This window comes from Ischnura elegans, chromosome 12, assembly GCF_921293095.1.
Source record: "Ischnura elegans chromosome 12, ioIscEleg1.1, whole genome shotgun sequence".
Lineage (NCBI taxonomy): Eukaryota > Metazoa > Arthropoda > Insecta > Odonata > Coenagrionidae > Ischnura > Ischnura elegans.
This window is the reverse complement of record NC_060257.1, coordinates 11,559,905-11,586,471: the sequence shown is the minus strand read 5'-3', so window position 1 is coordinate 11,586,471 and position 26,567 is coordinate 11,559,905. Positions and strand designations below refer to the sequence as shown.

At 39.3% G+C, this 26,567-nt stretch overlaps 1 protein-coding gene across 2 annotated transcripts in view; it reads right to left on the bottom strand.

Moving 5' to 3' along the window:
• Positions 1–667: 667 nt before the first annotated feature.
• LOC124168795 overlaps positions 668–26,567 on the bottom strand; it is a 332,814-nt gene continuing 306,914 nt past the window's right edge. For both annotated transcript variants that reach the window (XM_046547105.1, XM_046547106.1), the window contains exons 3-10: positions 22,312–22,489; positions 19,464–19,526; positions 17,681–17,897; positions 15,096–15,246; positions 11,041–11,463; positions 6,913–7,083; positions 3,940–4,295; positions 668–2,957 (exon numbers count right to left, since the gene is read on the bottom strand). In XM_046547105.1, coding sequence (XP_046403061.1) covers positions 2,014–2,957; positions 3,940–4,295; positions 6,913–7,083; positions 11,041–11,463; positions 15,096–15,246; positions 17,681–17,897; positions 19,464–19,526; positions 22,312–22,489 — 2,503 coding nt within the window. In that variant the 3' untranslated portion in view covers positions 668–2,013. The remainder of the gene's footprint in view (positions 2,958–3,939; positions 4,296–6,912; positions 7,084–11,040; positions 11,464–15,095; positions 15,247–17,680; positions 17,898–19,463; positions 19,527–22,311; positions 22,490–26,567) is intronic.

The following is a 26,567-nucleotide window of genomic DNA, read 5'->3' as shown; positions in this document are numbered from 1 at the left end:
TATCCGTGAACACAGAGCGCAGTAGCGCACTGCGAGGCTTGGAAAACAGGAACACGGTGCTCCCGTGAATGCAGCCAACGTGCAATCGCTAAAGTTTTACGAAGGGGATTCCAATGCAAATAATAAGCCCGGTGTATCCTAGCGTTAATGCAGTAATTTTGATGATTTTGCGTCCAATTTTTTTTTTTAATAAAGATCGCGGAAAAACTGAGCGAGAGTGAAAATCATGCATGGATAATCTGCAACCCAGATAAACCGCAGCCGGATAATCTGGTCCGGTAGTCTGGTAGTCTGCTGCAGTTACAAATTTGACAGGGTCAAAATCATGATGTAATAAAATGGCATAGTTACTGAATGACATAAAATTTATGTGATCTCAATGACTGCATGTAAACATTCAATGGCATAAAATTTAGATGCTACTGAGTTGGGCAGAGGGAGAAATAAAATAAATGAATCACTAAAAATACTTTCACAACCAAAAACTCCTGCATGAAGTATAAAAATCTTCAGTTTCATTAAAAAAAATGGTGAATTTCTTCTCACAACCATGGCCTCTTGAGTACACTAGCAACCTTTAAACTTCACTTAATTGTAGTCATGCAATTGAAATGAAATATGCAATGAACAATGGATTTTATAATTGTAAATTGAGAACCAACATAGGTATTATAAATGGAGGATAAATGTATTTCAGAACTTGAAAACATTCACACAATAAATATGCATATAGAAACAAAAGCCATATCTCTAGAAAATTATCCCACATTTCCGGAATAGTTTTGATTCATATAAACTTCTCATCAAATAATTTCAATCCACTCATTTTAAAAAATGTAAAGCTACACTTTTCTGTAAGTTCATTGATTATTCCATAATTGCCATGATACTGCTATCTTATATCTAATTTGAGACCAATAAATCACAAATTTTCCTGGGAGAGTTTCCATGGCGGTGCATATAAATTATGTATTCATCTGTAATTAAGACCCATATCTCCTCCTGCAAAGTGCTCTTAGATCTTCTAGCTTTCTTTTTCATGAATATTTGTACAAATGAATTAGAGTGCTCTAATCATTACATGCCATATAAAATTTTCCTCTTAATTGCAATCATATATATATTGTAACCACAACAGCAGATGTCTTCCAGCTAATTAACCTTTGTAGTTTTAACAGAGGGTTTATGTTTCAAATAGTGTATCCTCACATTTCAATTGGACCTTTCAATATTTTTTTTTACAATAGATATTGCATCCAGCGTGCAGTTATCACTCATTGTGATCAGATTCTGACCAGACTTTGCGGACGATGCAATCACATTCGTTATTTTTATAACGTTCTCTAACATTCTTAGAAAAAGACATTCATTATTGAATGAGCAGAATGTATAAAGACCCTGAGAATGAATATACACTGTTTCAGGAAAAAGAGATAGAGAGATTGCACATGAGTCATTAACCATAAGCACTATTGCAGTGCATTTTTCAGCCCACCCTCACGATAAATTATTTACATAAATATTTACAAATTGGGACTTTCAGACTTTTAGCACATACTCTTTATAAAATTGTATAGAACTAGAAAATGGTTATTAGCAGTCACATGTCAATGCAGAACATGAAAAAAATTCAGTGTATGTAAAGTGCTCTTTCAGGAAATATAACAGTGTGACAGTTAAGATCACAGCTCACTTAAGTTTGGACTCTTCACCTAATCTAGGAGATGACTACCAAGAAATCTTTTGCAACAAAGTGATCCCTCAAAAAATTGTCCACCACATTGACTCAAAAAAGTCTCCCTCAACTTTTTCTTTTGTAGTTAATGAAAATAAAGTCATCATTCTAGCATGCTCACTCCACTATCATGCATGTTTAATTCAACACCTACCCAGCCACGAGAAATATCCATGTTTAGCTGAGAAACTTTTCATTAAAATGTGTCCCAGACATCCATTAAATATGGTGCGATAACACAATACAATTGACCAAAATATAACATACACAATCATTGGTCAGACATCAACAGATGCCATTCTCAGGGCTACCGCATCCTCCTCAGAGAATGATCGTGGGAATGGCCTGAACGCCGACCTCTCCGTGACCGTCCCATCGCCCGTAACGAGACCACAATTCTCAGGTACGGAACGTCCTATGTTGTGCGACTGAGGCCAACCGCACTGTCGCCGGTGCGGACACATGGGCCCGGAATGCCGTCCCGGCATATCGTCCTCCTCCATACCGTCCCCATCCGGCTCCTCCCGCACGTACGCACACTGTCGACGCAAGAGTCCACGCCGCGGCATCGGCTCGTACCGAGCGTCCGGTGCTATGTGACCCGAGGGGTGCCCAAACCGGAAGGCGTCTTCCCTACGATGGTGGCTCTCAGAGTCCGAGATGGGCATGGGACCACCTCTGAGGAATGCCTCGCTAGGGGAGGGGACTAGGGGGGAAGACGCTATGCCGCCACCGCCCCCATAATACCCCGAAGACGAAAGATCGCCGTCGTCGGTAGACCCTTCCCCAGTCGTGGTCGCCCGGCCTGTGTCGCCATCCTCAGACGTTCCCCGCCCGTCGTCCTCGTCGCCCGAGTTGTACTGCTGATGTTCCTCCCGTCCGCCGTTGCAGGACGAAACGTCAGCAAAGTACAGCTCGGACTCGACGTTGCCGTGGCGCTGCTGCGTCCGTTTCCCCTCCCACTCTCCCCCGTCCCTCACCACTTCGCGTCGCCCTCGCATGGACATCCTGGTGGTCCTGGTCTCATCTCGCTCGTCGCCCTCCTCCGAGATGCCCTCCCGCAGGCAAGACGTCCCCTCGCCCTGCCACCGCTCCTCCTCCTCCTCCAAGGGTGCCTTCTCCCGATGGTGATGGTGGTGGTGTCGATGGAGATGCTTGTGGGGGTGCCTGTGGTGTCCATGGCGCCTCCCGGCCTCACTGTTGCTCCTCAGACCTCGGAGTTCTGGAAAAAGAAATGAAGAAGTAGAATGGATACAAGAAGCAGAGTATGGTATCCTGAAGCAGTGGTGCAGCAAGGGAGGGGTTTTGGGGGATAAAACCCCCCCAGAGCTCAGAGAAATATTTAAGTTAAAAACATTTTACTTAATTAGATTAGGATTACTTATAGAATAGTGTTAGGAATAATCAAATATCCCTCAGAAAGCCATAAAACCCACCATTTTGAACCATTAAACTTAAAATTTTTCTGGAGGCGGGTCCCAGCAAGTCTGGCGGGTATGCAATACCCCCACATCCCCTAGTATTAGTTGCACCTAAAATCCCCCCTGGCCTTAATTCCTAGCTGCGCACCTGTCCTGAAGCCATTATTTGTTGGCGGCAACAGGCCTGGCCAACAAGTGTAGGCCAGAGGCAGAGGCAAAATTTGGAAAGTTCATTAAAAAGGTTATCTTAATTTTTCTAATAAAATTATTTTACAAGAATTACTGATATAAAAATTATAAAACAATAATATCAATAAAATTTCTTAATATGGCAAACATATGTAGCATAATTTCAACTAGCGTATCTCAAAAAAGTAGAAGAGTCTAAGCAATTACGTTAAGTACATATTTAAAGCGGAATGACAGGACAAAGCAAAAACACTCCATTGCACTTTTAGAACAGAAGTAAAAAAAGTTCATTTTTTTCTCCTTGGGCAAACATAAGAGGGCAGCATAATATGGAGAAATAGACAACGTACACTTATGTAGAGGCTATGGAATGACGGTACAATTAAGTGAATACCTAGTTTGCTGCTAGAATTTTGCTACCAAACTTGGTACTATGTGACATTACCTTTGAGACCCATCAGAGGCAGTCATGCTTTCTGAATTGAGTATCTCCCTACATTAAATTAAATTGATTAAAAAATTATTACCATCAACATTGTCATTGAATAAAAGTTTACAGTGAAGTGGGAGTTAGTATTTTCTTGACCCATTTACCTAAACGTGAGGATGGCTGAGGATACGGCGGTGGTGGTCCCCACAAATAAGTATATGGTGGCATATTGGAAAGGTGCAAATCATCGAGAGCAGAGACGCCAAGAGCGACAGCATCTGCAGACAGAGAAGGCACCAGGGCAGGCCGGTTGGCAGATCTGGCCCTGGGACAATGAGGACGCCCAATCGGAGAAGCCGATGCTCTCGTCGAGGAACTAGGAGGCGAAGGAGGCCGTAGTTCATTGGCCGTTTGCGAATTCTTCATGCCGTGGCATGGCTCATTCCCCCCGCCAAAGCCATATTGACTATCTGGACTGAACTGGTGAGATGGGCGATCGTTATCTGGCCCTCCAGACTCACTGCAAGCGAAAGAATCAAGTATTAGTTCACTTAACATGAATTTACATCTATTGGCAATATAGGTGACTTAAATAACCCTGAGGATTTTTAGTCCAAAATAAGCAAAAGGGATTTATCAAAAGTCAAACTTTTTATTGCTGCCTGATAAAAATGCACCGAATATTTTTCCACGGAATCAAATACAACTAATCGAGCTATACTTTCTCTCTGGTCCCTGGTAGGAAAATATCCTGAGGTAAACTTGGGCTTGAGCCAGTGGCATAGCCGGGGGTGGGAGCAGGGGGTACGGGGGGGTACAGACCACCCCCCCTCCCAAAATATAAAAACTAGTGATGGGTCGATTCCAAATTTTAAACGAATCGGATCCCGATTCCGATTCTACCGATACCGATTCCATTGATTCTGATGCCATAGGCTCCAATAAAAATATTACTTAATTCCTGGCAACAAGACAACCACTTAAAAAAATTATTACTCCATGAAAGAATCAGTTGACGCAAGCATCTTTCATATCATCCCTATGTAATTAAAATATAATAGCTAAATTTCAAAACAGAACATACCTGAAAAGTGGAGTTACCTCTTAGTTTTTTACTTTAGAATATTAGCACTCATGTTTAAATTTAAAATAAAAGTATCTCCTTTAATATCTATCTTTTATTGAAAATATCTTATCATTATCAATTTTAGTATAATATAGTAAATATCTCACAAATTTAGTCACCTTTTAATTTTAAATTAGACTTTAAATTTTAGCTCAGAAAGCAAAGCATCTTCACTCTGTTGGGATAAATCCTGTTGCGTTTTGCATCACATATTTTTCCTGCTAAACTAAAAAGTCTTTCACTGAACACAGTGTATGGTGGTATGGCAAGAAATCTTTTTGCTAATACTTTCAGCCTTGGGTAGGAGATACAAGTCTTCCAGTATTTCCCAGGGAAGGAATTTGGTGGTGCATTCATCTCTGATAAATAAGCTTCCACTTCAGCTTCAACAGTGTTTGCTAAGGCGACTTTGGGTACTTTTCCAAATGCATCATTGTACCTTGACCATATATACCTGTCACATGCTCCTTAGTCTGCAGTTGCTCCTTCGGAAGATAATGTGTTTTGTTATTACGATTATGTGGCGCGAAAATTCAAATGACTGCTGGAAACACGGTCGTATATAAATTTGTGGTTGAAGTACTACTGGAATCGGAATCGATTTTTCACCTTGGCAAGCACTCATTTCTTATTACGGTTCTTCACCGAGAATCGAGGAATCAAAGAATCGAGGAATCGAACCAACCCATCGCTTATAAAAACACATTTATTTTTCTCCATAAAAGAAAAGAAAATATTGAAAAGTCATGATTAAAAAAAATATTTTTCAAACAAATGAAGCTTTTTCAATTTGGAAATGTGTTAAAATTAGTTTAATACCCTCTAATTAGTATGTACTCTGTTTTTCAAAAATTTTCTCACTGGTTTTGGACCCCCCACCCCCCTCCCCAAACGAAATTCCTGGCTACGCCATTGGCTTGAGCTTCAAAGTACTAAAAATTTCAATAATTTTCATCCAATAAAATAAACTAAAAACAAACTAAACTAAACATATTAAATTCTGAGGGAAGTACTCCTACACCCACTGTTTTATTGGGCAATATTCTATACTTTGCAGATGCTTCGTGGAGAGTTCAGCTTTAGGGGTCTAAAAATTTTTATCAAAGTCATTACATTCCATTTTGTTAAAATTATGTAGTTGTGCTCACAAAATGAAATAAAAACGTATGAGCAACAAAACATCATTAAAGAGGAATAGCCCCAATTGGGAACAGACCATGATGAAAGTTAATGGATGTAAATGGTACTCTATAATTTCTTTCATATGGACACTGCTTTTTTAACATATTTATCCTAGTTTTCATAGTTTTCATATTCCTCTTAGTTTTCATATATACATGTTTTATCAACTGGACTCCTTCAGCGGTGTTTTATTCGACACTACACAGTGAAATGACTTGACCAACTCAAGCCATCAACATTGATTTGATTAACTGCCTGAATAACAACATGTGAACAAGATCAACCTTAATATGTATAACATCAAGCAAATATTACGGACTACATGCCTGTGTAACAATGTTGAACAATATGATAAGTTGAAGTAATGTCAGAAAATCTCGTTTGTGAAAGAGGCCTGACCCCCCAGGGAAAGAGGCCTCACCAGCAGTGACGATGCTAGAGGTGGGCCAGGGTGGGCCCGGACCCACCCAAATTTTTTTCAGCCCACCCTCTGGCCCAACCAAATAAGATGGACAAATTTCAGAATTGAAGTCCAAAGTTAAGCATTTTATAAAATTTTAAAAAATTGTATACAATATATGCATATGGAAAACCACTCCACTAATTTGCTAAACAATTTTTTATTGTCCATATTAACACCATAAAATAAAATAAATATGATCAAATTGGATTTTGTGATAACAAAGGCCTCCCCATTTTATGATCAGACCCACTCTTGGCTCAGCTATGGGACACATGCTAGAGCTACTGCTGCTCACCTGGGCAAGGTTAAACAAAAAACAAGACAAGACTAAGCCGAGAGAAAATGGCGAATAATTTGGGCACAAACCTAATGCCATGATCCTCTGTGTCCCCAGGCATACTTCTGTTCCATGGTAACCTCCAATTCCATCGCTGGGAGTGACCTCCCCTTTCATTGACAGCACCTTCAGAATCCCTTTGCCCAACCGCATCCTCTGGATTAGGTGAATACAGGTTCCCAACCCTCGATGACCAGTACCTTGAATTCCAGAATTAAAACATAAAATTAGGCGTATGATTCATTATTTATATCTGGAACCAGTGGTAGATGTAGATCCAGGATAGGGACAAGGGGGGGCTATGTGGGAAGGTAACCTCCCAGCAGTACATCTACATAATACCCCGCAAGCCGCCTAAAAGGCATGTGGCAGGGGGTGTTCGGACACCAGCCGTTTACAGCTAATAAAAAAAAATGAAGGGCTCTAACGAGGTTGGGACTAGCGTTTATTAAAGTCCTTTATGGTTCGGGGGAAAAACGAATTCCCATATCTATCCGTTCGGCAAAACATCTCTCTTAATTCATCACTTCTATCAGACCTGGAAATATAGTGCGGCTCTAATATCATGTTCTCTGTGTCACTCTTAAAGATACCCATTCTGAATTGTTCAAGCAGCCTAAGCCTAGCGTGCAGCCTCCGAGTCTCCAATGGCTCCCAGCCTAATTCGCTTAACATCTGGGTAACACTGTCTGTACGCCCATACCAGTTTTTGACGAAATGCGCAGCCTTCCTTTGTATTTTATTAAGTTCGCGGATTAAGTCTTTCTGCACCATATCCCATATGCTTCCATACAGTAGTGGGGATCCGAACAAAATTACCATTATCTAGTGTAAATTGGATACCCAAAAGGGGAGAGGCCAAAGCCCCCCTCAGCTGTTCTTGGATCTGCCAAGGTATTGTAAGATAATAAAAGCATGTAAAATAGCTTTTGAGTATAAAGCTAATTTTTTTTTAATTCCTTAATGTACCTAGGTATAAGTTATATCAGAAAAAATGTTACAAAATACTTTTGTACAAAGTGACTACCTCCAAAAGTTTTGATTTTATCTAGTGTGTTGACATCAAGGGCTTTTGGGAGCAGCTGCGTATTGCGCTTAATCACACAAGCCTTCACAGCCATTGCAGGTCGCATCATCAGGCGATGAATATTTAGGTACCCTATTTTAATGAAAAATAACCTATTTTAATTTTGTATCGGGTTCATTCTATTTCAAATCACCCAATATGAATAAAATTTGTTGCTCGACATCTTTAATTGTCCTGATTTTTTTATCATTGGTTCCCTACCTTCAATTAAAACCTCCAACTTGGTCAATTAGAAAAATCGGCCAAAGCAGAACACTGTGCCCAGGAAAACCACAACATCCACTGGGAAGAAACTACCCAATTAGGAAGGACTAAAGGTTATTGGGACCGTAACACTTAAGAAGCCATAGAGATCAGTCTTCACCCAAACAACATCCATAGAGATCGAGGACTGCAGTTAACAAGGGGGGACCACGAAACTTGCTCCGCCTTTTTCAATGCTGTATTTTTTATGGCCTTCAGAATGGTGAACACATCCCTGAACTAGTAGTGGTTCCGTTGAATGGGCCTTAGTTTGGCTGTAATTAATTAATTTTCATGCAGTACTTTTCACAAGCTGCTTATAGTTCCATGATATCGCTCCACTCATCAGATGGGTCCGGTGGAGTAGTGCTAGCGTTTCAGTCTACCACCCAGGGGAGCAGGGTTCGCGGCTTCGTGATGGCTGTATATTTTGTTGTCTTCATTGTGATCATACGGTGTCAACTTTTTCATTAATTTTAATTGCGACAAGCATAGACATGAGACTATTTTTTTATAATCATAATGGCGTTTAGGTATTTAAGCAGTGTCATTTCAAACACGAAGATACGACGACTACACTAGCAAGGGTTGGTGTGTGCCAAAATGTTAATTTTTTCATTGCTTATACTGATCAACTTCCACATTAAAAATGGAAACCACTCTTGCTAGAGCACATACCATTAAAGGCTCGCGGCGATCAACAACACATGCGTACAGACATAATTAATAAGAACAAAAATGCCATAAAATGCCATATTTCTCGAACACTTGTAATTCACTTTACTCCAAAGGGAGTTTACTTACACAGTACCTATGTGCTAAAAGAACCATTCCGAAATATAATTTCCATTAATAAATAGGATGAAATAAAAGTTGATTACCCTGGACCAGGCATGCTGGGGTATAAAATACGTCAATCTTCGATAACCAAGGATTTCAACATCGTACGTACACTCTGGGATAGAATGGTCTCGTGTATTCCTACAATGTACTTTGACTGTCTATATTGCGAGTTTTCAAAGTTCGAGGTATTGCAGCTAATTTTTTTAGATCAGCAAGAGGAACCCGTCACACGTGGCGTATAAATTACGCGGCGCAACCGGCCGTGTACCACCTGTGCACCTTTATATCTGTATCACCTATTAATGTACAAGATTTTACTAATTTCTACAAATAAAGATTAATTTAAACAAAAATTGAAAGTTATCATACATGCACATAACATGGGCAAAGTACGCCATTCGCCCGGTTGTGTAGAAATAACAGTCGCGCACGCTAGAGGGTTAAAAGCAACAATTACACCAAATGTGTCTTGTGCTCGCCGCTTCCCAAAATCTTCCGTAGCCGTTCCAATATAATAACAAGATGCCCACCAACAAATGCCATTTCTTCGAAAAAAAAGCCAGTGTTTTAGCCCCCCATTAATCTTTCGGTATGTTTTTGAGGAGAGTAGAAAGTGGAGCCTTCACTTCTCCGCGTTGGAAATGACACTTGAATTGTGACACTTGAATGAAAATTAATTAATTACAGCCAAACTAAGGCCCATTCAACGGAACCACTACTAGTTCAGAGATGTGTTCACCATTCCGAAGGCCATAAAAAATACGGCATTGAAAAAGGCGGAGCAAGTTTCGTGGTCTCCCCTTGTAAGTAGTGCTTGGAACCCAGCAATAAATAGGACTAGAAAGGAGGAAAAGTCACGAAAAAATCAGAGACCACCGAGGTGAAGGAGGAGGGTATATATATGTACGGTACACTCCCGATTATCCCAATGGCTAATGGTGGGGAGAGACGGCACGAAGAATCAGAAAACACAAATAATCCAAACTTTCAATGTTAGAACGTAGGTTTCCACGGCGATGGTTTGATCTCTGCATTTCTTCAGGGTTTTCTTCTGCATCAGCTTGTTTGTACACAACAGTTTCTTTCCAACCTTCGACCTGAAGACGCTGGCAGGATAGCCAGAGAAACTGTTGTCCACAAACAAGCTGACGCGGAAGGAAACCATGAAGAAATGCAGAGATCAAACCAAACTTTCACTTAAATGTATTATAATGTTTATAATTTATGTGAAACAAACAATATATTATTATTTATAAAGTTATTCTGTTATTGAAGAGTGCTTCCAGGACTCATTGAGAGCTTTCTTTGCCAGTTCGTGATCTTTTTAGCGGCGATAATATGGTTGTACTTGTATCATTAATGCTCCATGTAAGGGCTTGTTTCGAAAACCACACATCCGTGGCAGTGTGATTACGAATACAGAAAAGTGGTTCGCAAGAATGCTTCAAAACCACCGCTCGATATCGGAAACTACACTGTCAGGCACCACACCACGTACTCACGTCTCCCATAAGTTGCCCCGGTCCCAACTGCTGCGTGCCGTGTATCCATGATCAAGGAGCGCAGTCGCGCACTGCAAGGCTTTGAAAACAGGACCACGGTGCTCCCATGAATGAAGCTAGCGTGTGATCGCTTCCGTTTTACGAAGGGGATTCTAACGGGAATATTAAGCCCGGTGTATCCTAGCATTAGTGCCGTAATTCCAATGATTTTGCGTCCAATTTTTTAAATAAAGATCGCGGAAAATATTAAGCGAGAGTGAAAATCGTGCACGGATAATCCGCAACCTGGATAAACCGGAGCTGGATAATTGGGACTCTGCTGTATTCAACAAATTTAACAAGTAAAAGTACACGAACTATGCCCTGGACAGGGGAAACCTACCAAGGGGGGATTCGAACCCACGACCTTTTATTTGGCTGGCAAGGACGTTACCCCACCGCCACCAAGGCTGGCAATATCATTTATCACGATCACCACCAACCTGTCATCCATTGACTCCCACGCATGCCACGGCCTGGCATCTTGTCCCGTCCTCCGCGAATGGCTTCCGTGGTGGGAGACAGAGTGGGGGGGGCGAGGAGATGGCCTCGGCTGCGGACAGCAATTCCTCTCCTCAGCGCACTCCCGACACTCCTCGCTGCGACAACCGCAGGGGGAATTTGCCGTGGGCGACGGTGGTATCACAGGGATCTGTGATGGGGCGACGGGGGACGACTCCCTCAGGGTCTGGGGTGAGGGAGCTATAGGGGGAGGGGCAGGGTCGGGTGCTGACACCACGGCTGGCACCGGATCCTCTGCGCCAACGGCTGGTGCACCCCTTCCAGCCGGACCATCTCGTACCGAGGGGTAAAGGTGCCTGCATCGCAATTCCAATTGTTCCCAATATGTTTTCTTCCTCTCGTGGCTGCAAAAAAAACATAAAATAAATGCATTCACTTAGGAGTGCTGAAGAGAAACGGAATATCAAGAATATATCACGGGATATGAATTCTAAATCGATACCTCCACTGCATAAATGCTCAACAATCGCCCACCAAATCAAATCTGCTCATCTAGTAGCCCAGCAATATGAATGTGCTCAGCTGGCAGTATCCGGAAGCACAAATGCTCATCTCCGAAGCTTGCAGAATTGGAGGCGAGCGTTTATGCTCTGGATACTGGCAGCTGAGCGCATTCACATTGTTGGGCTACTAGATAAGTGGATTTGATTGGGTGGGTGATTGTTGAGCGTTTGTGCAGTGGAGGTATCAAAATACATGCATGTATCTTTCCATTAACAAAACCCTCGGATACCATGTGTAAACAGCAGAGGCTTCAGGGAGTGGATAAAGAGGTGAATGGAGATAAACACATGAGATGAACGTATGTGAGAGTATCTGGCAAAACTTTGTGAAAATGCCTAATTTCCATTGAAAGAGAATGAAATACAGTGGTAAATTTCCATGCAATTTTAATGTTGACCGACTCAATTGCAATAATTTGGGCCATTATCAATACCATGATTGAAGGTGTCTCAATATCAAGACCTTTATGTATGACTTTCGGATTGAAGAATGCTCCACTTGAGTTTAGCCATCTAATTATGTACTGCAATCCTCAGGCGTTTTAAAAATTTGCTTTGTCATACATCAATGACATAGCTGTATATTCAGAAAGCTGGGAAGAGAAGTTGAAACATCTCAAAAAAGTAACGAGTCACATTAAAGCCAAAAATTCAGCAATAAAACCCACATAATGTAGACTGACTTAGCATCATATAGAGTACCTTGGCCACAGGGTGGGGTAAGGAAAACTATCACCAGCTGACAGCAAAGTTCAAAACACTAATAAGAAGTTTCCTAGGATTGGCAGGGTATAATAGAAGATGTCCCTAATTTTTCTCAGATAGCAGCACCCTGAATGGATAGAATGAAGGGAAAATCCAAGAGAGGCAAGATTGAGCAGACTGCAGAATCCAAGCATTTATTGAGTTGAAAGGGATGCTTTTGGAACAACTGGTACTTAGTTCATCACACTTTTAAAGGGATGCACCAAATCTGGGGATTGGTGTGATTCTCAGTCAAGCAGATTACCACGGCTACAAACACCCAGTTTTATACATGAGCAAGAATTTTTATGAAACTGAACAAATTATAGCAAGATTGAGAAGGCAGCAATGGTATGCGGTCTAGAAAGCTTCATGTCTATCTTGATGATCCCAGCCTAATTAAAATATCATCTGATCACAACCTTTTACAATGGTTAGATAAAATCGCAGGAAATAATGCAAGACTTATGAGAGGGTCTCTAATGCTTCAACATTTAAATTTAGAGATTGTACATGGGCCAGGGTTAGCTCATAAGAATATTGATGTATTTAGCAGGGCATTAGGAGACCTTAGCTAGATTGAAAGTCGGGCGCACTGCTCCAATGGTGTTTGGAAAGGGGTTCTCCAACAGAATTTCAATAAGATTTTTTCAGTTAAAGGTCTTCAAGGGGCAGATGAAGACTGTAACGTACATGTTCTTTAACATAATTTTAAAATTTTTTCTGTAATTTTTGTATACTTAAAACTTTCTTAAATTTTGTTGGATTTTTGAATGTTTGTTGATGTTTTGATGAAGGAGCTAAAAGTGAGGGAATGTTGAGAAAAAGATGAGAAGAGGGAGGAAGCATAAAGAGTTCAGAGGGAATAAGTGCAAGAAAATTTGATTGTATAGTGGAAATATTGCGAATTGAAAGATAGAAAAGAGTCTGATTTTACGGGGAGAATAGGTAATCCAAGAGCTGGAGTTATGCTTCATGTCACATTGACTTATTCATCTCATATGATATGTGTCTATATTGTGTAAAGTGTATATTTTTATGTTTTCATGACCATGTTCTATGTCAAATTTCCTTGACCAACGGAACAATAAATAAATAATAATCTATATATTATCCCACTGGCCACCCCTAAGCTTATCACTGGAGGTATAACTGCTCTTACAAAAATATTAGGTGTATCTAATGATTAATTTGACCACCTTAGCTTTAATTGACATTTATTAAAGTCCTTTATCGTTCAGAAAAAACATCTATCCACTGTACCTATCCACTTAGAAAAATATCTTCCCCACTTATTCTACCATTTCTATCAGACTTTGACAAAAATGGAGTAGTTTTGGCATTATGTTTCCCTAGTCTTTGTACTGAAAGGCATCTGTTCTTAATTTTTACAAGTCTATCATGCAGCCTCCAAGTATATACATAGTGACTTCAAGCCTAATGACCTAGCTAAGTTAGTTTAGGCTCTCAGTAGGCTCATATTAGTTGTCAATGGATCATACCTCTTTCATTTGTATTAAATTTAATCTACATATTATATCTTTCTCCCATAAAATGCATATAGCTGCAAATTATTTGATGTGTCACCTAATGAGTGGAAAATAGCACCTCTTTTTCTCTACTTTTTCTGAGAACCTTCCCACAGCACTTTTTACAAATCCTAGCTTCTTCAGGACTCGGCCAAAAATATTTTGTACATGTGTTTCCCACAGTAGATTTGAAGTCTGAAACAGAAAGATAACGGTCTCCCCAAACTGAATACAGTCAAACATTGATAATTGAGAACTAGATAAGTGAGAAACCTCCATGAGTGAGATTAATTGAAAAGTCCCATCATTTTTACCCTTCAAAACCTCTATAAGTGAGAGATTTTGTGGCTGACTTCAGATGAGGAAATATGCACAATGCGCATATTTTCAGTAATATTGCAATCCGAAATACGCACATTGCGCATGTTATCCGACTCAACAGGGAATGACAAGATAACTATGTCACTCTCAAACTTTAGTTTTGTGTATACATATATTGTAGTTAGCATTGACTTTAACGAAACACATTCTTCACTAAATTAACTCACTTATCAATTCCTAACTCACACCTTGACAGAAGTTTGGAGAGAATGGTAGACAGTGATATTTTTACCAAGAAAATTTCAGAAGTTTACATAGTTGCACCTTTAAATCCAGTGAATCAAGATATGCTGTTGTAGAGTCTTTTAAAAAAAGTAGCAATCTATTTTAGATAAGATTTATGGGATATAAAACATATTATTAATACCAAAAGAGAATGTCAAAAGACATCAACTGATTTCTTTAGTTAAAAATAGTAAATTATTTAAAGAACTTTTGTAAGTGAGAAACCTCCTTTGCCAGTCCCTTGAACTATGTATTACGCATAAAAGTTCAACTGTACAACAATTTAATATGCCAATAATTGCAGGGGCATAGCCAGGAATTTTGCTCCGGAGGGGGTCCAAAACCAAGAAAGAAAATTTTTGAAAAACAGGGTAATAAGAAATAGGTTTAAAACTAATTTTAGCACTTTTCGTCATCAAAACAACTTAATTTGTCTAAGAAATATTTTGTAAATTCATGATTTTTCAATATTTTGTTCCTTTAATGAAGGAAAATGTTTTTATTTTTTGGGGGGGTGTTCGGACACCACCCCTGGCTACGCCACTGAATAAGTGTGTAGGAATTAATATGTACATATTTAAAAACAATACTCACTGCAGGAGTTGATACACAAGCATAGCGGCAAAGATGCAGAGTAGAAGGGCAGCCACGGAGAGGCCAAAGAGAGCCCTGAGACACCAGTAGAGGGCACCATGCACCACTTCACAATCCGAAGTGTCTCCAAATACAAAACGATGCTCATTCACTGAAAATAAGGAGAAATTCATACTGTGACTTTTTTTTATGCTGGCGCTTGGGAGCGCCCACTGTTTTTCTTTTTTTTTAGTTACCTCCCTTGACAACCATGGAGGCTGCTGTGGGAGGAGAATTAGGGAGGTCACAACCCCCTCCAATCCCTAGGTCAGTAGTAGTCAGCGAGAGTTGAGGGGTAGTGAGTTGATCGGAGGCTGCAATTTTGGATGGAGTTCAGCAGATCCACCTAGTGTCTGGTGAGACTGGTTAGGATTTCGTGGTTGAGTTTTTTCAATTTAGGTAGTCGGTGATAGCCCGAGTTTTTGTTTCGTTCATTCCCTTTTCTTTAATTTTTTAGTTTTCCTTTCATCACCCTGTCCTGTTTCCCAACCACTCCTGATCCTAAGTGATGAACAGGTGTACGAATCAGCGAGTAGTTGTCTATCACCACTTAATCTGAGAGAATCTCTAAAAAAAAAAGTTATTCCTAACCCCACCCCTTCTGAGTGTGGGCGGAAGCCCCTAACTTAGCCACACTGGTGCCCATAATATTGCCAAGACAACTCTTCGAACACTAGGGCAGACGTTACAATGCAAGATTGAAACATCAATACAAAATAAAACAAAATAAAATTATTGGAGGAAGCAGATTATCATTACATAGGTACAAAGTTTGTTCTGTGGAGTACCCAGACTGGTTACAGTGTAATGCAAGAAGCACTTGTGCGGTGGGCCAGTTGCCAGGTGGATGTGACCTTCACCTTCAAAATGTGCTATAGCTCAAATACTTGCTGGTAGTAGTGGTGTAAAAATCAGAGAATAAATAGTGAATTGGAGGTGTTTTAAACTTTTGAGTGAGTGAGTACATTCTAGAATCAAAAGCCTGACGAGTCCATCCAGACACCACTGACAACTAGGTGCTTCACCATCACATCACCCCCGCTCACTCACCATTGTTGGCAGGCCTGGCCAAGATAGGGTGGTAACAAGGCCTCACCCTTCCAACTGTATTTATATAATGCTCACATAAAGCAATTCCCAATCCAAATTTGCACATAAATACATAATATTGCTTCATAGTTAGATTTTCACCAAATTAACCCTTCTCTACCAGTTCCTACTAAACGTATTTTTTTCAGTGCTACAAGTAGCATGAGAATATTTACACCTCTCTGTACTGAGCTCTTTTTTGGTAAGAAGTTGCCCTGGTATTCTTATCCCTCCAATTTGTGACCCAAATCAACTGCCTGGACATTACCACAGTCACTGGACTCAACCCTCCAACTCTATCTTAGCATGAGTCAATGATCAACTTATTGTATTAGCACTGATATTTTTAAACAAATATTGTTTGTGATTTTCCAATCATTTACACTTACATAAGATTAAATAACATTTTTTAAGCACTGTAGAATTTTAAATAGATTTATTTCTAGCATTGATAGTAACAAAGTTAGTGAACACAGGGTACCAGTGATGTGACTGGAAAGTGGAAACATGCTTTGGGGGAGGTGAAGGCGACCCCCACACCAGGCAACGAAGAGTGCGGGAAAATTTTTGAAAAAATGACATGCCTGCGGAAATACATTTCACATCATTTTGGCCCTTAAAATGTAACTTTAAGCAGACGCAGTTATTATGTATATGCCAAAACAAGACAATAGTTTTAGATATTATTTTTATTTCTCTGAGGCTTTGGGGGGGGGGAAATCTATCCCCTCATACCCCCCTAGTTACACCACTGCAGGGTACTATGAATTTTACATCAGAAGTCTGTTAATAATAACACTAAAATTTTTTTGGAAAATCGCTCATGCACAGAACAAAACAAATAATTTATTTCAAAGTGTAAAAAATTAAAGTATACAACATATTTTTCTTTTCAAAAATCATTAACAATTATATACCAGTTCATCACGGACTTCTGCAGTGAGGAGGATCATAAATGAATAGGAAAATCCGGCCCTACTGCCAAAGCTTGTAAGTAAGGTCTTGCTGAGTCTCAGGCAGGGCCTGAATAACTCCCACCATAGCTACCTCAGAGGTGACTTCAGATCTCCTGCTTTGGCTATAGTCAACTTTCTTTCATTTGTGTTAAAAAATTCAGGACAGCTATAGCCGATTTTAGGCCTTTCGCCTGTACAAGTGCCAGTTTGCTATAGCCAATGTTCAGTGAAAAAGGGTTACTGCAAAAATGCAATGAATATAAGTATTACGCCTATACTAATCATCTCCTGCGTACATTCCCAATGAACATCCTATCAACTACTGCAGAATAATATACTTTGAGCTTGGGTAGTGTACCATTAGTTGGTTCTTTGGACGTTTGTGAAGAGCATTCTTTGCACCAAAGATGCTGCACTAGAGAATATTATTCACATATCTTTTGAACAAACTTTTCCCCACTGGGAAAATGAAACAAATAAAAGTATTAAACCGGTACTAACCATCTTCTGCGTATGATGTGGATGTGGGGGGAGGGGGCAGGGGTGGTCCCGGATGACGGATGTGCGGGTGAGAGTAGCAGACGCATGTCCGCAGCCGCTGCGTGTACACGCACTCTCTGAGGGTCTGCAGTCGATTCATGTGCAGCACTGTCGTTGTGACCGTGACGGCAACGCAGAGGGCAGCACATCCCAGCCAGCACCCTCCGCTCACCTTCATCTGAAGGACACAAATAGAGACACAGGATTTGTGGTTAGTACCTATTCAGAATGGATAATGATTCAGAATCAGAAACATAGGTTGAATTTCAGGTACGGAAACGTGGACACTCGAGAAGGAGGACGAGAGAAGACTGGAGGGGTCCAAGATATGGGTGTGGAGAAGAATGGAGAGGGTGAAATGGATGGAGAGGAAAAGGAACGACTAAGTGCTGGATATGGTGGGTGAAGAGAGGCAGCTTCTAGATGAGATACGGAGGAGACACAAGGTATGGATGGAGTCAATACTTATGGGGAGGTGACATTGAAAGCAGTGTTAGAGGGTAAAATGTTAGGTAAACAAAGGAGGAAAGAAGAGAACGGCGTTTTTAGATAGAGTGAAAGGGAGTAGGGCGTAGGCCTTACAGTGAATTAAAGAAGGCAGTGCTGGAAGGTAAAGGAGGATCCCAGATTACTTCTTCAGTACTCTATGGAAACCTCCTTTTATCAGTAGAATACTATAATAATAATAAATAATAATAATCTAGGTTTCAGTATTTCCTGTCATTTTCAATTTCACTTACCAGTTAAAACGCTTAAGTGTTTTTTACAAGTTCATGTTGCATGCCTGAACTGGCATTTCAAGGGAAGAGGATTTTTAGATAGAATGACAGGGATTCTTCTTTGAAGATGGAAGTCCATGAAGGAAGGGTATACTGCCAGAATACTTCCTAAATATGTACTCCAAGAAAGCCTACCTTAAAGTGTAAGATACTTTAATAACAATTAAATGGTGGCGAACATGAAATAAGTTCATTGATATTATTCCTGGAGAAATTGCTAAGTTACACAGTTAAGTGCATACAGCTAACTTGTTGCACACACTCCTTTGATGGCTCAGCAATGGTGTCATGCAGTGGCATAACCATGGAGGGGGTCCGGACCTGCCGCATTTTATAAATGAATTTATTTCATGGCTACCGGGGTGTCCGGACCCCCCCAAAATAAAAAAAACACAATTATTTTCCTTCGTAAAAGAAAACAAAACATTGAAAAATCATATTTTTACAAAATATTTCTTTAATAAATTAAGTTTTTTTATTATGAAAAATAATTGGTTTAAAGCCTTCTACTTAGTACCCTGTTTTTCAAAAATTTTTCCTCTGGCTTCAGACACCCCGAACGAAATTCCTGGCTATGGCACTGGTGCTAAGGTGCTGAAATGCTCCGGAATGCCGATCCAGCACTGGTTAACAAAAGACGTAATAGTCAAAAAACACTTTTATCAATTTTGCTGTCTCAATGCTTCTAATATTTATACATTCGTTACCAAAACAAAAAAATTGTAATAAATGTAAATAATAACTTGTAATAAAAAACACAGAGTAATATTTCACTTGCAAACAAATTTAGTGAGGAAAGTGAGTTCCGGCACTGCTAATTTTGCCATGATGTCACCGCTGCTCAGGGATCAAAGGTTAAGAGGGTCTTAGCAAAATACATGTGCGAACTACAAAACCAAAAATTTTCATCGATTATCAACTAATTGGTGGAAGAATACACCGAAAATTATAAATAATGCACTCACCAAGTAACCATAGCGATTTTTTCTACGAGCAAAGCACGCGACAACCAACCCAGTCAATATGAGCTGCAAAGAGATAAGATGCATTAATACCACATCATCAAAACTTAAATAGCCATACAGAGAGTTAGTTTTACACAAAAGTATGATAATTATTGAGAAAATATTACAACACCAGCATTAATCTTAAGCCACATATCCATTACCTTCTGTTTCTATTTGACAAAAGAGACATAGCAAACCATTTTTCTGTAGAAAGTTAAAACTCTGTTTATAATGCACATTAACACAAATTAAATGTATAATATGCATCCACATAATGTGGAGGCATATTTCAATATTTTATGCTGAAGTTTGTTTTAAAATGCATCTGTAAATCATTACATACTTCATTTCAACGCTACATTTTTTCTATTAGCCCTTTATATATTTAGACTATTATGTGAAAAAATGCATTTCTACAACATAAAAAATATATTTTTGATTTCATTTTGAGCAAGCAACAAAAAAAATATGAATACATTTAAAATTATATATGTACCATGTTCTCAGAAAAAAAATTCAAATGAATATTATATAATCTATTATATATTTATAATTAATTAATATGTATCCTCATTTTAATAATATGATAATAAAAATATGAAAATATAATAATATGAATAATTAATATGTATCCTCATTTTCTATGTGATTTCATCACAAGTCTTCCCCAAGTAACATTGACCGTTGGGCCTCGGTTGGGGAACCGTAGTCACGGTTGGCTACGAAACGGTTTATGCTGTTGGCCCAATAGTTTTTCAATAGGGCACTATCCTTCCTCTTGACCGTTGGTATTGTCTTTTTTGTGAAATATCAATTATTAGAAACTTGCATTATCATCTTGAAATTGTCACAGGCTATAGAGCAGAATTTTTTCTACAGTGGCCTTTGGCTCAAAAAAGAAAATTTTACCTTTCAGAATATACGAGGAAAAATTTTCAAGTTTGAGATACAGGCATATGTTGACAAGTGTATATTTTATACAACCTGAATATTAACAATGATAGGATACATATAAACAAGTGATATGTCACAAATAAATCTATAACACCAGGTTAATTAGATTACACAATAATAAATTAAATTTTCTTATGGGCTTTGCAACAAATGCCCAGAATTTAACACTTGAATCACAGGCCCTAAATCCCCAGTGCTAGTCATTTTGACGAGTAATACATTTTCCTCATTTTCTATGTGATTTCATCACAAGTCTTCATGCTTAGTTTGACTTAAACTTAAAACTTACAATTTTAATGTCAGGCCATGGAATTTGCACTGCTATGTTCCAGCTTCATACTAATCTAAATATAATATCTGAATCACCTAATTAAGTATATGTATTATCCATTTTTATAATAATTGCTAAAAGTCACACCGGTTGAGGAGCAAGTATTTACTAAGTAGCCAGTCATTATTAAATGAATATTCATAGGATTTTCACCTGGTTATTGCATTACCAAAACTGACAGATCCACATCTTATAAACAATATTTCATAAACCAATCAAAATGACCAGTTTTTGGGTTAGAGTTAGTAAAGTGTGTAGCCTGTAAATCATGTTGAATTCGTGGCTAACTTAATGACTAAGTAATACCATTCTAAAAAGGTTCAAAATTTCTGCTCACCAATGGAGAGTAGTGAAAATTTATGCAAAATGATTTTCAGAGTCAGTCAAAAAGACCATTGTCTGGTTTCTAGCATCGAATATTTAATCAATAGGACTAATGTAATACAGTGAGTCCTCGTTCTACGTCACCCCGTTTAACGTCATTTCGCGATAACGTCACGAAAATTTTACGACCGTGATTCGTTTATCGTCCCTTCGCTTCGCGATAACGTCACGTATTTTAAATTTTGCGCGAGAAAAAAGGCGAAGCGGCAGGCGTTGCAGGTTGCTTGTTTCGTTGGCGGTAATACGGTCAGTCCATTCAAAGTGTAAAACGGTGTGTATATTGTAAATTGCGATTACGGTTTTGGCAAATTTTAGCATTAGAGACATTTCCACGACAATGTCCAAGAGAACAATGTTCACATTAATTTTGGTTCCTGTTACTGCGACGATGTTTCAGCGATGATGATACCCAGGCGGCGCCCGCCCGCCTCAATTCGCAATTAAAACCATCTCTTCGATTTCATAATCCCAGTTTGCCCGCCCTCGCTCATTTCCGTCATTTTGATTTCGCTCCTGACCGGTCCGAAAAGAAATTCTCGTAGCGAGGGTAGGGCCTATGGACCGGAGCACCGGATCCCCGGTCTGTGGCGTCTGGTAGCATTCATTCATTCAAGGTTTTACTTGACAAATTGGTTTTCAGGAACCTAAAAATCGATTTCAAGGCATTTTTCCGTATAGAACTCGGAGTTTTTGTCGTCACTTTTTTGCCGAGTTCACAATAATTTTGGTTCCTGTAACTGCGACGATGCTTCAGCGATGATGATGCCGAGGCGACGCCCGGGCGACCACCATAGCGAAGCCGAAAAGCAAATGCGGGAAGATACAAAAATGGAGAAGGATTTACGTCACTGCTGCTATTGTCGTCGATGAAGGCAGGAACTCGTATTTATGCCATAGTTTGGCATTCCCATCGTAAAAAATGCCCCAGATATGATACGACAAAATTTTTTCGCATTGGAATTGTGAGGTCTAGGAACCGATATTCAATTTTTACATTGTTTTTATGGGATATTATGCTTCGATTAACGTCATTTCGTTTATCGTCACATTTTTCAGGAACGGCAGGTGACGTTAAACGAGGACTCACTGTATTAACTGATTGCAATGACCCAATAGTGAAGCGTAAAGAGAACTCACCACAGAAGCGGGAACATATCCGGGGACAGTCTCAAAGTAGTGCAGTGAGGAGGTTCGTGCCCTCAGCAATAGGTGCACGAGCAGGAAGAGGGAGCCAATGAGGGAAGAGAGCGCCCCCACCCCTAGACACAGCACCACATACTTGCGCAGGTGGCAGCAAGGACTCACGGTACCACCCCTGCGTGAATACAGAACAAGAGAGACATTGTTAGTGGCAAAACAAAATAGAGCATCGTATGAAACAAGTACATAGATAACTTTGTAAGCAGTCACATGCACTGGTGCAAAGTTATGTGCACCAAAGATAAAATTCATCATGAAAAAATCATTTGGCTCAATCGAGATTCAAACCTGGATATCCCAATTGCCAGTCAGTTATGCCTGGGACCAGGGGTGCAGCCAAGAATTAAGGCTAGGGGGGGTTTTAGGTGCAACTAATACTTTGGGGTGCGGGGGTATTGCATACCCACCAGGGTAAGTGAGAGTTGCGGGGGCCCTCTAGCAGAAAAATTTTAAGATTAATGGTTCAAAATGACTGATTTTACCGCTTTATGAGAGATATTTGATTAATCCTAACACTATTCTATTAGTTATATCAATCTAATAAAGTAAAATGGAATAAATTTAAATATTTCTCTGAGCTTTGGGGGGGTTTTAACCCCCAAACCCCCCCCCCTCGCTGCATCACTGGCCAAGAGAAATAGGAACAACTAAGTATGCACTAGTGTTACTAGTCCATTAAGTAAAATGGATTAAACTTAAAAATTTCTTTGGGCTCTGGGGGGGGGGTGGGGTTATCCCCCAAAACCCCTGCTCACTGCGCCACTGCCTGGGACCAGAACTAGGGTGGGGCAGAGGGGACATGTGCTTCAGTCGGCAGATTTCAGAGTGTGGCAAAATTTGAAAACTTTATGAAAAAGTTATTTAATACTACTAATTAAATTATTTAACAATAAATATTAATTTATGAATTATCAAAAAATAATGTTAACGAAACGTCTCAATGGAAAACATACAATATGTAATTCTGCTCTGAACAATGGGCTCACATTCACCTATTTCATTTTATTGTTGATGGTGATGAAGTTTGAAACATATAGAGACCTAGATTTTTGAGTTTATCTATCTGCCCGCCCACTTCTCCAACTATTCGCACAGAAAAGTCGACGCCATTGACCAAAGGTTAATAAACATTTAATAAACAGTTTATTACATCATGCGCATACTGTGTTGTCATTAGTTATTGCGCGTAGCGCCATCTTGTTTTTCTCACTTCCCCTCAAACCCCTCCGAGTACGCTCTCTAGAATAACTTAAGAGCGTACGGAATTCACGGACTTAGAATATTTTCATAAGTCCCATGAATTTTTAAAGTCCATATCTCTATGTTAATTCCCCATGGTGACGTCAGTTTCCGGTCCCCATCCCACTGGGATGTCTTAGCGTCATTGTAAATTTCTTAAGAATTTTGTATATGACATTCAGCCAGCCTTAACCATTTTGGTTATTAATTTTTCAATTAGTGTTTTAGTATCTTTTTTGTATTATGATAGTAATTATGATATATTTTTATAATATTTTACCCTATTATTGTGTTTTCATGTTGGGTGAACTTAAAATTATCAAGTAAATAAAAAAAATGAAATTTCCTACAGGGGTGAAGTGGTCACCACAAGGGGCAGACGGCGATATGTTCGAAGAGCGTCAAACCCAAAAGCCACACCGCCCTTAAAAAAGTGACAATATTTACAGATGAGCATTTTAAATGGCTTAATTAAAAGAGTTCTATACACAAGTTTGAGTAACATAATTTTGAGTTCCCCTGATGTCTGAGTAAATAGTCTGAATTCCAGCACCTCAACAATAATTTTTACCGACCTCGGCGGCGAAAACACCAAGGACACCGTTATAGGAAATGAAATGCTTCAGGGTTTGTCAATAAGTTGTTATCAATTAATAAATTTGTTTGCGAGCATGTAGCAGGTATATTCTTCCATCCAAACTCCAACACAAAACATCAGATGCAGGAAAACTCTCCAAACCACCAATATTCATAGTAACATTATTGGGTAATTCCAAACAGCATACAAAATTCAAAAACAAAATCACTTTGAAGTGCTTCATTATGAACCTAAAGGACCTAGATTAGACGCTTTGGAACAAATGGAAATTTTGCAGCACGTACGTTCCAATGACAACATTGTAAACGAATTTTTGTATGACTACCACTCCCCTCTTTTAAGCCTCCCACTCCTAAATTCCTGGGCTAATGACATGACTAACTCTTCGGCCTCTCTTACACCTGAACCACCCCCCCTCCACCTGCTATGCCCTCCCTAAGGGAGCCTCCTCCCCCTAACTTCTTTCATACCATATGACCAAGTTTTTTCCCCCCTCCTTCTTCTCTGTTGACCAATCCGTTCAACCTAATTACCTTCCTCCCTACCCCTCCTAACCTGGTATAAAAGGATGTGATGGACCTCTGTAGAGTTCACCTGATGATGACGTCTAACGTTGAAATCATGGTCGGGAATAAATATTAATGTGAAAGCACAAAGTTCTTCTTTTTTAATTTAAGTATTGAATGAGATAAATATTTTATTAATAGGTGCATTTATACAATAATTTGTATTCACACGACTTCTATAGAATATTCTTTTCAGCCTTACATTTTTGCTGGGGCTAAAAAGTTCAATTTCCCAACCAATTCTACACAAATTACCTTCATTAATTACATCATGCAGAGAGATTAAATTATTTATGACTCTTCTTTTACTCAACGTTTTCAATTTAAACTCTTTCAACGTAACTTTGTACTCTACATGATTTCCAAATGCATAGAATAAATATTGTGGCGTAAATAATACATTAATCTTAAAAATCTTTTTTGGACTCTGTCATCACATCACATTTCATCAAATGTGAGTTCGAAATCACTGAGTAATATTTCTAAATGTTTCTCACGTACGAAAAGTACGGAATTTTGTATAAAATTTTGAATAAACGTTTTTGAATTGAACCTTGTGATAAAAAAATCAAACACATTATTATTTCCCTTGATTCCCACCGAATACGTAACTTTTTCCCTTCCCAATTCTTCTTCACAGCCTTTAAGTACTGTGTTTTTCAGCCAACTCTTTTGGGATTTCACGCGACTAATATTTTCTGCGTGCCTCCACCATGGGCCATGCCATATTTTTGAGGCTTTACGTTCCCTCCGCTCCAAAGCTCCCGTGCGAATCGAAGCTGGGCTATTCGGAAGGTGTGAGGATATCGGTGTTTGCATACCGAGGGAGGAGCATTGGAGCGAGGAGATATATATTCATTTATACACGCAAAAACACACAAAGGACGTGAATACAAGGGACCGAGCCGCGAGACATTGACAAGTCGATATTTCACGATTATGAAGGCTGAAGGGGTGATAAAAAAATATCCGCCAAGCGATTCCCAAAAGGCCCTTGGAAGGGTAGTAAACAAACAAAAAAATAAAGGGAAAGGGACACATGTGCCGCCCTTGATGAAGATTGATCATTTCTGAATGGCTGAAGGAAATTAAATAACAGATTTATGAGATTATTGTCGTGCTTAGCGAATGGGTATCATAATGAAATACAGTCCTTACTAGAAATATAGAGACTCGAGCTTAAACGCTGGTAAAAAGTATACCCTTTAAGCTATTTTCTTGGTATTGATATCATTACTTTTCTTAGTTATATTGCACGTTGAATAATATGGTTGAAAATTTTTTACCCTTCTGGTTAAATATAGATGTGTGTGCATAAACTAATAAAGTACCGGTTTTTTAAAGCCTTTTTAAGTAAACCTCAACGTTAAACAAGGGGATGAGAGCCTCAAATCTGCGCAAATCCGCGCATGATGGTAATGTGCATTTTTTCAATCCTGCCACGTGAACGAAGTTGAAATTCACGAGAGCTGCAATGAGATTCAATTCCCTTGGACCGGGATAAAAACCACAGACCTTTGTCCCTTTTGGTCAAAAACACGATGCGAAGTAAGTTTCAAAAACGATCACAAAATGTGAACGGGACAGACAAAAACGATGAATAATTAGCAAGAGCATGGTTAAACACAGATACATACATGTAAATCGAAACGTAGGCTTTTGCTGCGATATTAATTTACATCGTAGGCTTTCGGGAGCATCTCAGCAAATCTCAGCTTTAAACAAGCAAACAAAATTAAGCGCTCATTATTAACACTACCAAATTATTGTATTTTATTTTATAAGGCTCC